General features: G+C 33.4%; 1 protein-coding gene across 3 annotated transcripts in view; it reads left to right on the forward strand.

The window, feature by feature from the left end:
* The window catches only part of DNAJC24 (DnaJ heat shock protein family (Hsp40) member C24), a 51,433-nt gene that overhangs the window by 20,536 nt on the left and 13,226 nt on the right, over positions 1–17,671 (forward strand). For all 3 annotated transcript variants that reach the window (XM_081282084.1, XM_081282085.1, XM_081282086.1), the window contains exon 3: positions 14,022–14,160. In XM_081282084.1, coding sequence (XP_081138210.1) covers positions 14,022–14,160 — 139 coding nt within the window. The remainder of the gene's footprint in view (positions 1–14,021; positions 14,161–17,671) is intronic.

Here is a 17,671-nt window from a genome sequence, read left to right on the forward strand (position 1 = left end):
TTATCTTCCATTATCTTTCTCTATCCAACCATTCTTTTACTCAATCTTAGTCCGGCTTGCAGTTCTTCTAGTCATTTCTCTAATGTGTAGCATAGTCCTTTTTTGTATTTGCTATTTCCTTGCCTGGAATGCCCTTTCCCTCTCACTGGCCCATAGTTCCTCCACAGGCTGACTGTTGTTCATCCCTTAAAATCCAATTAGATGTCACTTTTATTACAAAGTCTTCCTTGATTTACTCTTAAGTGAACAACTTTTTCATGCTTGCTATCATCTTACTTTAGCACCTCATCCTAACCATTGCTTTAATTGTTTACAATGCCTACCCTTTCCCACTGGACCATGAGTCCTCAAGGGCAGGGCTCCTATTTTAGTCATCATTATATCCTCATTGGCTGGCATAGTATCTGTCTTGTAGTAAGGTACTAAATAAGTATTTTTTGGATGGATAAGCACATTTTTGGATTGCCAATCCATATATTTTCTCTTTCTAAATCACAAAACCTTGAAAATAATAAAAAAAGCTTGTAAAAATAATGTTTTATTTGTTAACTAACTGTCACATCAAACAAAATGTCGACTGCTTCCTTAGGCAATATTTTACTAAGCATTAGGTGGCAGTAGTGTGTTGTACTTGACTAATTTGAGAATTTTTTTTTTTCAGCCCTTATAATCTTAATGTGGTGTCAAAGTGTAAAGGACAAACTTTCTAGTACTTTTATACCTAACTTTTTGTTACGTGATCTTATTTTAAGCAAGTAGTCATCTCATAGAACCAAAACAACAAAACATAGCCATGCCAGTCAATGTATATTCCTCTTGCCTATCTAAGTTATGTTCAGATTCATTAGAGATGTAGTCTTAACTACATTTCCTCACCAACTGTTTAATGACTGCCTCATAATAACAGTGATTTGCAATTATGAAAACTAAAAATTATCTCAGAGGATATGTGTTTTCTTGATACCCTAAGAAGCTTGCTTGGCCCTTTATCTCAAAAATAGTACATTAAATTTCTTGAATTTAACTATAGTTATTAAATGTTGCTTCTTTTTTTTTGCTCATCTGTTTTCATCAATATTAAGGTCACCTGTCTTTTTTCATTTTAGGTAAATTTCCCTCATCCTTAAGTCGTTAAGAATTAAGGATTGTTGCCACCTCTCCAGCTGTGTGCATTCAGCCCCACCATTAATTTTAAAGTGCCAATGTTTTTAGACTACATTTTGTTCTCATTGTGGTTTCCTATAGCTTATAAAATTAAATTATATAAGTTACATATTATTTAAGAAAGAAATTGTACATTTTAGGTCCATAGGAGCATTTCTGCAAATAAAAGAAATAGATAACTTTTGTAAGAAACTGTTTTGAGCTGTTTCAAAATATGAGATAGGTAGAGTTTATCTTCTCTTTTTCTTTCTCATATCTTCTTTACTTTTCTAACTCAAGGGTAAAGCACTTGAGGGAATTCAAAGCCAATGTACTAGTGTCATTTATATGGAAGAATGATTAATTAATAAAAGAAGAGCATGAAAGTGTTGACAGAATACACTACCTAATTAGTACCTGATGGCCTTGGTTGGTCACAGAGCACCAAGTTGGGGGCTCCAAATTGCTGTAGGAAAGCAACTCTATAGAGTCTCTATGCATAATATCACTCTTATTTAGCTGGGATGACTTTAGCTTCACCTCAGTTTCTTAAGTCCTTAATTATACAAAAACCTTGTCTTTCTTAAACCCCGAGAGCAGGTGAACTCAGCCAGTGTCCTACTGTTAATTATCATTTGGGGAGATTGGAGGCACAGATTGTTTTTCTTTGAATTCTGTCTGTAGCTCATGTTGAATATGTCATCCAAGACTTACTTCCTACCGTTTGGGAACGGAGATATTTAGATTCATACTTAAGTTGGTTATTATCTAAGCCACTAAGCAAGATTTAAAATTGTTTTCATATCTTACGTACAGTCACAAAGAAAGAGGAGTTCTGCCACTCTTTTTATACATTCAAAAGAGAAAAAAAAGGCATGTTACTAGCAAGAGGAATTGGTTTAAGATTGTATTTTGAGTTAGTAAATTTTATAGCTTAGGAAGTATTATTATGAAAAGTTTTGCCATGCATTGAATTATCAACCACAAATCATTCTACCTCTCACATTTCTTTATTTCTGAATCTAGTTCCTGCAGTTCTCTATCGTGATTCTTTATTTGATTGACAACATCAATTACCATAAATATTAATAGCTTTTTCTTTCTTTCAGCTTTTCCCCTATTTTCCCCTTAGGCTTCCTTTTCTTCTTCTTATTCCTCTTTCTTATATTCTATTCTCCAGTCCCCCTTCTCCCCCAGTCTCCCTTTTCTCGACCACTTACTTCGCTTCCCTTTTCTCTTAATGTAGCTCTGCCCCACCAAACACGCACACTGCCTCTTCTTCCTTTTTCTCTTCCTCTTTTGCCTCTTCCTTGGTGCTATCAGTAATCTCAGGATGATCCTCTGGTCTCAAAGGCAGTCAGTGTTCTATGACATTTAGTAGAATATTTAAAAATATGTTCCAAAGACCAAGTTGCCTCTTAAAAACTATCAATGGTGTTAAAATGGCTCTTTTGGAGGATGGAGGCAGAGATTCTGTTAGGCCAAAACAATGTGCACTTGTTCATATTGCTCTTTCAATGTGGCTAAGTAAATTAAGCCTCACTCTAAAACAGACCATGGGACTGTGTTATTATAAGTAGGATTCTATTATAAGTAAATTCAAAGGCTATTCATAATACCTTAACAAGAGCTGCTGGTATGTTATATAGCCAGAGCTCTACATATTTTTTGTCTGCATATAGTTTTTTAAGTTCTTAGCCTTTCATCAACATTTCAGAAAGAACTGAGAAAGATATTTTTTACAGATACTTAAAAATCACAAGTTTTCTTTTCAGCTAATTAATATGCACATGTGTTTGTATGTGTATCGATCCTATCCAAAGTAGGCAAATCCATGGAGATAGTCAATTGTTGCTGGAGAAGGGAGAGTGGGAATAAATAAGAATGACTACTGATTGGGATTGGGCTGTTCTTTCTTTCTTGTCTTTGTTTGTTTTAATATATCAATTTAGGCATTTCTAGTTTTTTAACTTGAAAGCTTAGCTCTTGGTGTGAATAATTTTGCTATCTCTCCCTGATGACCCAAGAACAGCTCCCCCACTCCTGCATTTGTAATTTTTGGAGATTTGTAATAATCATTGTTAATTGTGGCAAGCAGGAAGGGGAAGTGTATTAGGAAGATTTAACCTATACCTGATAAATATTAGACAAGGTGATTCTGTACTCTTTTTTTTTTTTAAATCTTTTCCAGTATTATTTCCTTCCTAATATAGACTCTGCTGTAGAGTGTTATTTTGGAAGTTAGTTGCATGTTAAATGGCAGAGGAAGAATGCATTCCCGGAGCCCTACCTTTTGTTTATCATTTCACTAAGACATCCCCTCGACTGTGTACTTCTAGAAACCTTAGGGACTTAATGGTGGTGCTCATGCCCATGGACTCCTTCCTTCTAGCTACACTTGATTCTTGCTTTCTAGAGGGTGATGTCAGTAATGACAGTAGAGTAGACCTAAGAGAAAGTCAGGTTTCCTGTTTCTTTTACATTTGAAAGGAAAGCAAGACCTCAGAAATGAGCCCCAGCTCCTTCAGCAGCTGAACAGGAGTTTGAACCAGAGTGCTTCTGAATCACAAGATGGCTAGAGATCTGGGAGAGATTTTGGAGGCATTTAGGGGAGACTGGAAGAGAAAGGGCAAGAGGGCCATTAGAAACAGCTTTGTGAGAAAAGCAGATGAAAAGGGGGTTAGGAATTATTGGTAAGGTCTAAATATGGCTGTCACAGTGTTTAAAGAGATGGAGTTATTTGGAATTAACTTGGTGTTTTCTTTGTCTTGTTCTGGGAGAAGTTAGGGATGTGATAAGTATTTGAAAGGAGAAGGTTCTTGGTTTTTTTATAAAATTGTCAAAAATTAAGAATATTGTTTTTTATGAAATATTTTAATAAAACCTATATTTAATGCTTTGATTATTCCAAAGCATTTTTGCATGAGGAAAAATATTGGGGAATGCTATTATATTTATCAGATGTTGTGGTCAGAAAAAAACTAATACCTTATTATTTATATAATTCTCTCAATTTTACCTTTCCCATATTATTTCTCAACAAATGTCCTAAGAAATGAGTTTTTATTATCTTTATTGATGAATGTCTCAAAATATTGTAATGATTAGACCCATAAAAGCTTATGAACTCTAAATAAAAATAATCACAATAAGTTTTATTCAGTGTTTGTGTGCTGCATTTTGAAATACCTTAATGTTTTTTGGTATTATAATCTATTTAGAATGTGTTTCCACTGTAACATCATAGAAATTCAGCAGTGGTCATATTGGGGCTTGGCAAGACAGTATACGAATGGGCAAAAATCACTGATAAAAACAAAACCACCATCCAACTTTCTTTTTGATGAAATATTGATAAGATCTGCTGTCATGATGACACCCTCTTTTTTTGGTACTACAGAATTGGTATGTGAAACATTTATACTTTCCTTTCAGAAAGGCTAGAAGTGAGTAGAGAAAGGAAGATTAGAATTAAAAAAAAAATTTGTCCTTGCCCATATTTAAGTCTTACAGCTACTGTCTTAGACTGTTTTGTGCTGCTGTAACAGAATAACAGAGAAAATAATGGAGACTGGATAATTTATAATGAGCAAATTTATTAACTCACATGCTGGGAAGTTCAAGATCTAGGGACTGGCATCTGGTGAAAGTCTTTTGCTGTGGCATCCAGTGGCAGAAAGCAGGAGGTAATGAGAAAGAAAAAGAAAGGATTAGAGAACAAGGGCTGAACTTACCCTTTATAAGGAACTTACTGTCGTAAAAATGGCATTAATCTACTCATGAGGGAGGGCAGAGCCATCATGGACCATTTACCTTTCAAAGGCACAATGGCAATCAAATTTCTACATGAGTTTTGGAGGGGATAAATACTCAAACCATAGCAAATACAAATCCATTTTTTTCCAAGTGTATTCTTGAATGTAGTCATCTTGGTGTGTGTTTGTTCTGTTCTCTCATTCCTCAGTTTGAAAAGTATTTGGTGGATGGCTATTGGGCTGGGACACATTGCCATATCATATCTGTTCATGGTGTTAGCTGAATAGAACGGCATAGTAAATACTTGTTTACTAGGAAAAAAGTATGAGAGAAACACAAAACTGCAGCCTCCAGTATTTGTCCTTTGTTCTATCTAGTGCTGACTAAAATCAGTAAGTTCCAGGTTTTGTGTTTTTGGGAAAAGTTTCATATATGCAATTTAAGTTCACAATTATTTATGGAGGACACTGTGCAGAGAGGCATTGTGTTAATCTTTGCCCAAATATCAGACTTAATTAATTCAGTGTTTGTATTGTAATAGAGCTGGAATGGTAAGTTGAGGTTCTTTTATTGCAGGATTTTACTTTAGGGGAGACTAAGGATAAAGAATGTGATGTAATTTATTATATGGTAGATTTCCATTTAAAATTTATGAGATGGAAAATGACATGGGTAGGGATGTAAGCAAGTGAATTTGGAAGCAGGTAGGACATATAAGAGAGTTGCTGGAAGATGAGTGCTGGGGACCAGGTGGGACCCAATGTTGAGCTCGGTTTGGAGTTGGGAATAGATAGTATTATGTAGGTAGAATCTGTAGGATATGGGGTGAGGGGAAGGGAGTTTACCCTAATAGTTTTCCCTCTTATTTATTTCACTCACCTAGCATTTATTAGGCATGGTGATGCTATTAACAGAATAAGAATTTCAATAGGGAGTCTAATTTTAGATTCTAGATAATAAACTGGATTTTGAATTTATAGTTTTAGAAAGTATTTTGAAATTTGGTTCTGGAATTCAAGAAAATTTGGAAGCTAGAAATAGGTAACATCCTATTAATGGTACTAAACTCATCTATTAATAACAGAAAAAATGAAGTGCTATGGTCCTCCAACCATGATATCAACTTGATTATTTGGGAATTTTTGTTAATCAGGTTTGCCCAGAGTCCTTTTCATAGTTACTTGTTACTTCTTATTTACAGTCAATACTTTATAAATCAAAACAGAATAATCACCCATGTGTAGTAAAGGATTAACGTATGTGGGCAATTTGCCATAGGACTCTTACACATTTACCTTTAAGAAATACCAGTTCATTTCTTCTTCATATGTTTTTAGCAAACAGAAAATCTAATGAATATACATATTTTCACTAAAACGTTTTTTGAGTTGCTAGAATTTTCACTGTATTGTATTATGCCATTTTCATAATTTATACATACTTTGTTTTTTCCTGTAGTTGAAAATATTTACCTCTATATCCAGTAACTTAAGTCTGATGTTAATTATGCTCCCTCCTTTAAAAATGAACAAGTTAAAATACCACCAGCATATTGTTCAGATTTCAACAGCTTCTTCTTCAGTGAAGTAAATTGGTAAAGGTTGGCACTTACAATTAGTGAACAAAAGCTATCAAATATCAAAAATTTCTGAATTGGAACACTAATGTAATTTTCATAATGGTGTTTTAAGTTAGAATAATAATTGAGGAGTGTCACTCATTCAACTTTTTTTTAAATATGCATCCTTGGAAGAGTGCATTTGTCATAGAAAATTTTAATGAAAGCACCCATTTTTCTGACTTGTCCTTAAATTCCATGTTTTAAGCAATGGAGGCTACCAGTGTTTATCTCAAACTTTAGCTGGCCTGCAGAATTTAGTGAAATACGGATTTCAAAGTTCTCTGAAGATTTGGGATGGGGCCAAGATATGCTATTCTAACGAACTCCCAGATTATGTCAATACTGCACATCTGAAGATAACACCAAGGTGACACATTGTCATTCACTCCAGATTTACCAGTTTAGAAAGCAGACTTAGTATATGGAGAGAATCTAAAATTAAAATGAAAATAATAATAACATATATATGTTTCAATATGTTGTTTTATTGCCATAAAAATCTCAGCTAATAAGAACTAAGATTTCATAATTGAAGTATCAAGTTATAATTAGATAATTAGGAAACAGACAATAGACCAATCTTAATAAAATGTTACATTGGTGTTTTTGTGTTTTTTGTAGTGTAAATGATTCTCTATTTTTATATCAAGATAGGTTTCTTAATTTATTTGTATTAATGATTCTTATCCTCAATAAAAGGCACGAAAATTTAAAGATGAGTTATGTAATTGAAAAACTTCCCTAAAATGTGAGGACATAATTTAGGTTTATAAAGTTATGTCAAGTTATTGAAGAATAGTAAATAGTAGTTTGCTAAAACTCTTGAAATAGATACCTGTGTACTGTTTATATAAAGAATCACAGAAAGATAATATCACTTGCAGTATTTTTAGTATTGTGACATTTATGATATTTTAATTTTGGGTGTACTTAGGCTTTCTTCTAAGCAACACTTAATTGTTTTAAAATTTTTTTATTATTAGAATTGGCAGATATACTCAAAAAAGATAAAACTATTTCCACACGCTATTCTGTAATTCAAACTTTTCATTAAATCATATATTAGTTTTTCATTAATTTTCTATGGCTTTTCTGTAATTTCTTACTAATACTGGAATAAATTTCTTATTTTTTATTTATGGCTTAGAAAGATTTGCTAAATTCCTTTTTAAAATTTACACATTTCTGAAGACATTTTTCTATTGAAATATGATCAACATACAATGAAAAATGCAAAGATCTTAAGTGTTGGGTTTGATGAGTTTTGATACCATGCAATCACCATCCCCCCAAACAAGATGTAAAACATTTCTGTTGCTCCAAAAAAATTTTTCCTGCCACATTGCTTAATTCCTAACCTCTACCTTTAAACCAACTTTGATTTCTGTCACCATAAAGGAGTGCTGAAATTTGTACTTCATATCCATTCATGTAATCATATAGTACATATTCTTTTGTTCAAAATGTTTTAAGTACTCATTTTATATTATTGATTGTGTTATAGTTTTTCTTTTTTAATATTTATTTAGTTGTAGATAAACACACAGTATCTTTATATATTTTTATGTTGTGCTGAGGATCCAACGCAGTGCTTCACATATGCAAGGCAAGAGCTTTACCACTGAGCTACAGCTACAGCCCCATAGTTTTTCTTTTTTATTGTTGAATAGTATTCCTTTGTGAATTGAGTAAAATTCTTTAGTATATATTCCTTTTAAGAGGCATTTATGTTTTCAGTTTGGAACCAATATGAGTAAGACTGTTAATACATTCTTTTATAAGTCTTTCTATAGATATATGTTTTTATGTTTTATTTCTCTTAGATAAATATCAAGGAGTGGAATTTCTTGACCATGGATATATATTTAACTTTATAAGAAACTCTCTATTAGTTTGCTGTTATCCAGATATGAGAGTTCCAGTTTTTCTACGTCCTTACCAACATTAGGTGTTATCGGGGTTTTGTTTTGTTTTGCTATTCTATTAGGCTATTTTATTAGGCTACTGTGATCTTATTTGCATTTTCCTAATGACTAATGAAAAAGTTTGGGCACAAATTCATGTGCATATTTTCTGATCATCAAGTTTGGCTTGAAAAGTTTTTTCCCCCTGAGTTTTAATTAGTTTATCTTTTTATCATAGATAAAAATATTTTCCTTTATTTTTCCTTTGGTGTATTCTAGATACAAATTTAGATATGTGTATTTTTTCCCCAGTCTATCTCTTGCCTATTCATTTTCTTAATGAATAGGTCTAGTGAGTGAAAAGGTTTAATTAAAGTTTCAAGTTCAATTTATGAGTTTTGTGTCATATGGTTTATAGTTTTTGTTTTCTATCAAAGCAGTCTGTGCCTACTGTAAGGGTCAAGGATATTCTCTTGTTTCCTTCTAGAAACATTATGGCTCTGTGTTTTATATTTATGTTTCTGGTTCATCCTGAATTGATCTTTGTGTATGGAATGACATAGTGATTGAGGTTATATTTTTCCAGATGAGTATCCAGTTGGTAGAAAACCATTTGTTGTATAAATTCTTTGAATCTTGAGTGTCCCCTAGAGGCCCATGTGTTAAATGTTTGGTCCCCAGCCTATGATGCTATTTGGGTAAAGGTAGAAACTTTAGGATGTGGGGCCTAATGGAAATAAGTTTGTGGAATTCACATTAAAGCAAATTGATTGCCATGAGTGACTTCATTTTGTATCGTACTTATGCACATTTTTCTAAAGATAGATCTTGTGAGGAAATAGGGTAAAGGAAAGTCCTAAACAACATGTGCTACACACAGCCAACAATTATCAACAAACAGAACCTTCCAAGAAAACTATGATATCCAGAAGGAAAGTTAATCATTAACAGGAGAAAAACAAATTGTATTTTTTAAAATTTTTAAGTGTTGATGGACATAATACCTTTATTTTATTTATTTATACAGTGCTGATGATTGAACCCGGTGCCCCGTGTATGTGAGATAAGTGCTGTACCACTGAGCCACCACCCCAGCCCAGCAACTTGTATTTTTATAGTTAAAGTTCCTGCTTGCAGGCATGTAGGATTGCTTGCTGATCATAATAAAAAGATGAGGAGTCCAGCTACTCAATAGCTCTGCTTACTCATGTTTTAAACTACTCCCTGGGTTAGTTTTCCTTTATTTCATTCTTCCAGCATTAGTTAAGTCATTGGGACATGCCCTTGAGTAGGGATATTGGGACCCTAGTCCCTCTTCTTTCTCTCTTCTCTCTATGACTGTCATGAAGTAAACAGGCCTTCTCTGCCATGCATTCCTGCTATGATATATTACTGCGCTCCCACAGGCCTGAAGCAATAGGGCTACCTGATCATGGACTGAAACCTCCAAAGCTGTAAGCAAAAATAAACTTTTCCTCCTAATAGGTTGATTTATCTTAGAAATTTGTTATATCCATGGAACGATGACTAATACAAATACTTTTTCTTCTCTCATTGAATTGCTATGGCATCTTTGTTGATATTTAGTTAACTATATACATATGGTCTACTTGTAGACTTTTTAGTCTGTTCCTCTGCTTTATTTGTATGTACTACATATGGGATTTCTATGATACTATAATACATCTTGAAATATAAATATTACAGTCATTTGTCTGTTTCTTTAAATAGCTTGCTAGAATTCTGATATTGATTGCATGTATCAATAAGGGAAAATGGTTGCAAATCTTTCCATTCATAGTTTTTTCATTTGTTGAGGTCTTTTTGATTTCCCTTAATAATGTCTTGAAGTTTTTAATATAGAAGTTTTACGCATTTCCCAATTGGTTTATCCTGAAGTGACTGGTTTTCCCCCCTTTGTTATTGTTTTATGCTTTTGTTAATGGTAATTGTATAAAATTTTATTTTATCTTTCTTGCAATATTTGCCAATTTCTTAATTTTGAGGTCATTGCTTTCAACTCCACCTAAATACATTTCAATTTAGTACTAAACAAAAATAAAAGTCAGTTAAAATAAGTGAATTTTGCAACATTAATTTTAGAACATGCCTATTTTATTAATTAAGGGATATCAGTATTTTCTTTGCTTAATGAATGTTATCCTTGGAACTCCCTGGTATTTGTAAGATTCATTTGGAGTTCTGATAGTATAAGGAAATCCGTGTTTTGTTTTGTTTTATTCCAAGTTCCTCAATTAGATAGTAATTCTTCAGAATACAGAATGCTTTAGATTACACCTGTCTTTTATTTTACAAATGAATGAATGAAATTGAGATAGCTTTGGGCTCTCAGGAGTGGGTGGTTTGGCTAGTGGGAATTATGGTAGAGAAGAGCAAGGAATAAACTCCCAACAAATAAGAAGAAAATGACAGTGGTCTTTTATGGTGATGTGATCATGAATGATGGAGCCTGCTTCTCATAGGAAGGCTCAAATTAGAAATAGTAGAAGAAAATTAAATATACACTTTGTGATTGGAAAGTTTTGAAACCTAGGATTAGGGCTTGTTTTCACATTGAGAAGAGAGAATCGTTTCATATTTTTAAACTCAGTGACTTAAAACCACATACATAAATTTATTCTTTTATAGTTCTGTAGACCAAAGTATGAAATCAGTACAATTGGCCTAGCATCAAGGTATTGGCAGGGCTGTACTCCCTCTGGAGAATATGGAGGAGAATCCATTTCTTGTCTTTCTATCTTCTGGTCACCACTGGCATTCCTTGGCTTGTGGCTGCATTAGGTCAATCTTTTAAGGCCAGCACCATCTTCATATCACCTTCTCTGTTAAATCTCCTCTTTCTTACAAGAACACTTCAATTGAATTTAGGGTCCTCCTGGATGATCCAGGATAATCTCTCCATTTCAAAATCTTTAATTTAATTACATCTGCATATTCCTTTTTTTCCTAATGAAGTAACATTTACAGGAACCAGGGCTTTGGACTTGATATCTTTGGGGGCCATTATCAGCCTACCACAGACTGTATTATTGTTTTTTAGACCTTCACTTTGTTCTGGAACTTGATGTCAAAGCAAAATTAAACTTAAACTTTAGTTTCCCAAAGAGCATATTTATTTTCATGCTATAATAGGCATTTTATCGGAATATATCCATTATATGCATGTCATGGAATAATATTGCATTCTAGTAACAAAACAGAATGGACTTGAAAGTCTCAGATGGTGAACTACTTATTTTATTAATAGTCATGAACTTCCAAATTCAGGAATGAGATCATATTTTGACTATGATAGAATTGATATGACTCATAATAAAATTTAGCAATGGTTTTTACTTTGGGGCAGACAAGAACGAATTCCTAGTTTTTTAAGGCTTTCTTGGTCAGGTTGGTGCAAGACCAGGCCTAACAAGTTAACTTTCTATTAGAAATTACCAATTTTTAAATCTGTACTCCTATTTTATAGCTAGAATCTTAGAATGATTTATTTCTCCAAGGCCTTACTTAATGTTTGTAATATATTGAGATTAAAAGTTTCCACATGAATATGTATCTTAACTGTACCATTGTAGCATATTGGAGTGTGTTCCATGTATTAACATTGAATCAAAATAACATCTTCTTATAAAGTATTGGGTCAGCTAGAGAACTTTAATGCAACCAACTCTATTTTGGTTTAGGGATATTGTTTGACTATCCCAACTATAGGGATTGCCAAAACTTTGGTACATAAATAATTTTTATGAACACCATTAAATGAAGATGAAACAATAAAGCCTTAGTTTCCTTTCCTTTTCTCCAGTCATTATATTAATTAGTTTCAATACCTAAAATGTTAGTAACTGACAGATTTGGCATAGGGAGAGAGGAAGCTTGTTGAAGCCCTAAAATCAGTCTTTCTCCCATCTTGTATGTTTATAGTTCTTTTGTGTGGCCAGATATCATGATAATTTTATTCTGCTGCTGAGAATCATCAACACTGTGAAGTTCACCATAAAAATGATTCCACTATTAAAGACAGTAGTCCATGATATGAAATGAAAACTTTCTGAATTTGAGTTTGATAATGAAGTCACTTAACTATGTGGTACTTGATGCAGCTTACTGAATTACTCTGGGTTAAGCAACTTCAATAAAAAAATGACACAGTACTGAAAACTTTGGTGCCGTTTTGTTGTCTGTAAAGCAGTCTGTGAGAGAATTAATATTTTTATTTTTTTATTTTTTAGTTGTAGTTGGACACAATACCTTTATTTATTTATTTATTTAATGTGGTGCTGAAGATTGAACCCAGGACCCCACAGTGTGCCAGGAGAGTGCTCTACCGCTGAATCACAATGCCAGCCCCAGAATTAATATGATTTTACTATTAATTTTGAGTGTGTGAACCAACCACATTGATGTTTCATGAAATGGGAATATGACTATTTGGCTTTTCATTTTAAAAATTTGAAAAAAAAATAGAGAAAGAAAAACTTCTATATTCAAAGGAAGTTTCTAAGTTTACTTTTGAAATTAAAATATGTTCTGTAATATATTGAAAAAAACCTTTAGAATAATTACTGGTTGAAATTTCTGAATAAGTGGTTTCTTATTTACTTGAAAGTGAAAAAAATTCTGTATCTGAATATATGCTATCCTTAGGTTATTTTAAGTGAAATGTCTGTAAATTTAAATAACATTTGTTTGCTGAGAGACTGCTGAAAACCAAATGACATATTGATTCTTCTGGAAGAACTGTTGCATAAAGAAAGAAGGGACAACAGTAGAGAAATGAAAGGATAGTGTAAGTAAGGTATCCAGTAAACCACATTTTATTAGCATTTGAGAATTTAGTTGATGCAAAACTTTCTGATTTTGACCAAGTAGTATGAAAAAATTATTATATTTAAAACATTGTTGAAAATTTCTTAGTTAGAAAGCTTACATGAGAAATTTCTTTCATGGATTAATTTATATTCAAATGTTTTGAATTTTTAAAAGTTATTTCTTACAAATCTGGCTCAGAATAACCAAATCATATAACTTTGAATTGGTAACTTTAAAATCTTGAGGTTTGAGGAAGAATAGGAAAGATAATTTACTTTTATAATTAGATACATTTTATTTTATGATTGTAGAATTTAATTTCAGAAGAAAAACTTGTAGTCCATTTGTAATGATTACTACAGCCATGCATATTATATAAGGGAAGCTTCATAGTCTGCATAGTTTGTGTTCTTCCTTTTTCATGTCCTGCTTGTCTGCACGTACCTATTTCTATTTGTGTTAGTTATACTCTCTAGGTAAATTGTCCATGAGACCAATGATTCCATGAGCAAATTATCCAGAAAATGCTGTCTTTGCACATTGTGACAGATCATGTCACTGGTGGATTTATAGCTACTCCAATGGTCTAATTAACCTGGCAGTTGTCTCCTGTGTCCAACACTGTTGTCTCATTGCCTTGCATCTTAGTTTTCAACTTCTTATTACCCCCTTAACTAAGGTTCGGATTTACTTTTTTTTTTTTTTTTTTTTGCCTACCCCACACAACTCTCTCTCTGTTCACTACCCCCTTTATTTTTGATTGGCAGTATCATCCAGATAAACAAAGTACAGATGTGCCAGCAGGAACAGTGGAGGAATGTATACAGAAGTTCATCGAAGTTGATCAGGCATGGAAAATTCTAGGGAATGAAGAGACAAAAAAAGAGTATGACCTGCAGCGGCATGGTAGGTACTTGTGGTGAGGAGCCACAGCCCATGGGCAACTTTTGAAGCACAGTATGCAGCCTCTCCTGGGGAGCATTTTCCAGCATTTGCACCAAGTTATTGCCACCTTTACTCCCCTAGTCCATCATTGTTTTTAATTATGCCCTGTTCTTAGTAGTGATTATTTTGTGTCCATTGAGAAGTTAACTGAATCACAAGGATGTGGCATCTTATAAATCTATGAAATTTACTTTTCATTAACTATTAACATAATTACACATTCCTAATTAATATGTTTTTTATGTTTAAAACTTCTTTTGATTAAGTTTAATTATACTATGGATCAAAACTTTTACTGTAGTGCTCTAGGACTGTATACTGTATAAATAACAATGTAAAAGAAAATGGATAATATCATAAAGCATTCTGCTCTCTTTGGGACCATTTTAGCCTAGGTTGCATGATTATCTCTCCAAGATAAACTATTCCTTATTAGGTTGTTATAAATGATACTTTGGGAATGCACGTTGCCTAAGCAGTTTTTAAAAGTTGTTTCTTTTATGCTTTTTGAAAATAGCTTCTTAAAACAGTGGCAGGCTGTTGTGAGAAAGAAAGGGAGAAATGTAGGTCAGGTTTGTCACACATAGACTGCAGTTACACGAAGTGATAGGCTGTCTTTCAGCACTGGCCTTGGGACAGGAGTCCCTCAGCCTTCTGTTTGGACCTTCATGCACCCTACATGCTAATGGGGGGAGTCAATAATCAGTTACAGCCTGTGGGGAAAACACTCAATTGCTCTCTCCAATAGCACATCAGGCTCAGCATTGACTGGGATGTGTTGATAAAAGCTGTCTTGTAGTTGATTATTGAATCCCTTCCCATGCCCACACTGGCACACGATCAACCTCACAAAATGATTTTAAGGCTCCTGCTACTGAGGTTATGAAAATTTGATTTGAAATGCAAGGCTTTATTTCCAAACACGGCATTATAGAATGGAGCCAATGATAATTTGTAAAACATCCATACTCATTTTCATAGGAAGTTGTACCAATAAAATTAAGTACTTCTTTTAGTGTGGAATACCTTTGCATGAAAAGACTTAACTGATTGTTTATGTCCTGGAGTGGTAGGTTTTAGTAGTAAATTGTTCATAATACTAATTAGCTTTAAAGCCCTTCTCCTTCTTTAAAGACTAACAGGTTTTGTTTTGTTTTGTTTTTAATATTAAGAATCTGAGGTATACTTACCTTTTTAAAGAATATGCAGATTTTCAAGTAGGGCTTAAATGTTGCATCTTCTCTTTGGTATATAATATCTATGTAGTAAATGTGTTTGTTCTGACAAAAGAGTGTAGAAGTGGCTACATATCCATAGATAGATATATCCTTTTAAACTGTGTTCATGTGGTATAATTTCTCTGAAAGTCTTGGATATGATAGTTCTCACATGTTGTTTTTGTACATCATTACCAGTCTTTACTATGTAGAGTTCCACTTTGTTTAAGATAGCAATAATATAAAACTGTACTCTAACGTGTGTAGGGTATGTATTTTCATTGTCCCTCTGCATTTCTATCATTCCATAGCCTGTGTACTCTAAAGAGCAGATTAATGAATTTGACTAAAATTCTATTGTCCACAGAGAAAGGGTTAGGGATGGGTCAAAAAGAAGAACAATCTTTCTTATTGGGCTGCAGAGTTGGGTAGACCAGTAATTTAAAGGTAGACCAATAATGAGCTACACGCCCAGCTCTCTTTTGAGCTTTTTATGTTTTGTTTTTAAACATTTTTGTTTTGGTATCCAGGATCATTCCCAGGGACACTCTACTACTGAGCTATAGCCTCAGTCTTCACTACATTGCCCAGGCAGCCCTCAAACTTGTGATCCGCCTGCCTCAGCCCCACAAATTGCTGGGATTACAGGCATGTGCTACCAAGCAAGCTGGTTTTAAACAAAGTGTTTATTTTTGGTTTTGTTTGGTACTGGAAATTGAACTACTGAACTCAGGGGTGTTTAACCACTGAGCTACATCCCCAATCCTTTTTTCTTTTTCTTTTTTTTTTGTATTTAAATCTTTTATTTTGAGACAGGATCTCACTAGAATCTTGATAAGTTTCTAAGTTTGACTTTGAACTTAAAATCCTCCTGCCTCAGCCTCGAGTCACTACAAGTGACTACAAGTATGTGCCACCTTGGTCTAGCAAAGTTTTCTTTAGGCTTTTAATGGAAGCACCTGTGGTCTCCTGTGTCACTGGGGACTCTTGTAGGTTATTGATGAAATTACACTGAGGTTTAGACAAAACCATATACAGTAAGAATTGACCCTGATCCATATACCTAACCTGGAACTTATAAAATGTCAATTTGTTTTGAAGTTTTTCAGGTGGGTGATTACTGTTCTTAAAGAACTGTTTTAAAAGAACAGAAGAAGTGAGCTGTTCTAAAAGAACAGTAGAAATACAATTTTCGTGACATTTTAATACCCGAATCTAGTATTAAATATGTATTTCTTTACTGTGGACTCCGAATAGTGAATTCTGTGTTTCAGTTTTAGATGGAGATTGGCTTACTGCTGAGATAAGAGTCTCTTATTTAAATATAACTTTCTGTTTTTAAACTTATCATACCAGAACTATTTTTCAAAAATCTTATAGTAAACCTGTTTTCATATTGTTCTCTTGAATACCAATGATTTTTTTTTTCTTTTCAACCGTTTTAAAAAATTGGCTCCTCAAAAAAGGAAATGAACTTGAACTTCTCAACAGTGAGGATTTAGATTTGATAGAAGGGAAGCCTTTGAGAGTGATAATTTGTTAAAGACCAGGATAGGTTACCAAGAGAGAGAGAACTGTTATAACCAGGTCAAAGCACTCTTTTTTCTGGGTCACCCCCTGGGGACATAGAAATAGCTTTGTTATACAGAACTCTTTTTCCATGTGGTGTTAGTTCATCTTAAATAACTTTCATAGGGGGTACTTTAAATATGCTTGTTTCCTGCCTGCTTTTAACTTGCAATATGAAATAAATTTGAGCTCTATAATATTGGGAAGAAGGTGGGAGATACTTTATTGGCTGATGTTGAGTGCTTTTTCATATTTCACAGCTCAGACTTGGTGCCTTGTTTTAAGGAAAACCTCATCAATATTGCCCACAGCCATATAATTGCCTAGAAGATGATTTAAAGGAGTCCTTGATGTCCATATTTCTTTGCTTCTCATAAAAAACTGTCAATGGATTATTTCTATTAAAGAAAAAGTAATAATCTAGGGCAGATAACCTAAAGTAAAATACATACATATTTTTTTCTCCCTCATTTCTACTTTTATATTCTTAGTTGACATCTTGGGGCAATGTTTGCCAGGCTGAAGAAAATCAAGTCTTAAGAAAAGGATGAGTAATATTCAGTTCCAAGAGATTATACATTTTGAAGGCAATGATAACTAGTGAATTTAATCAATTAGTTCCAGTTGGCATATTTACCGTATTGTTTGTAAGGATGTTTCCAAAGACAGCTTCCAGCATTCCCCTG

Source organism: Spermophilus citellus (assembly GCF_964194105.1).
Source record: "Spermophilus citellus genome assembly, chromosome: 2".
Taxonomy (NCBI): Eukaryota; Metazoa; Chordata; class Mammalia; order Rodentia; family Sciuridae; genus Spermophilus; species Spermophilus citellus.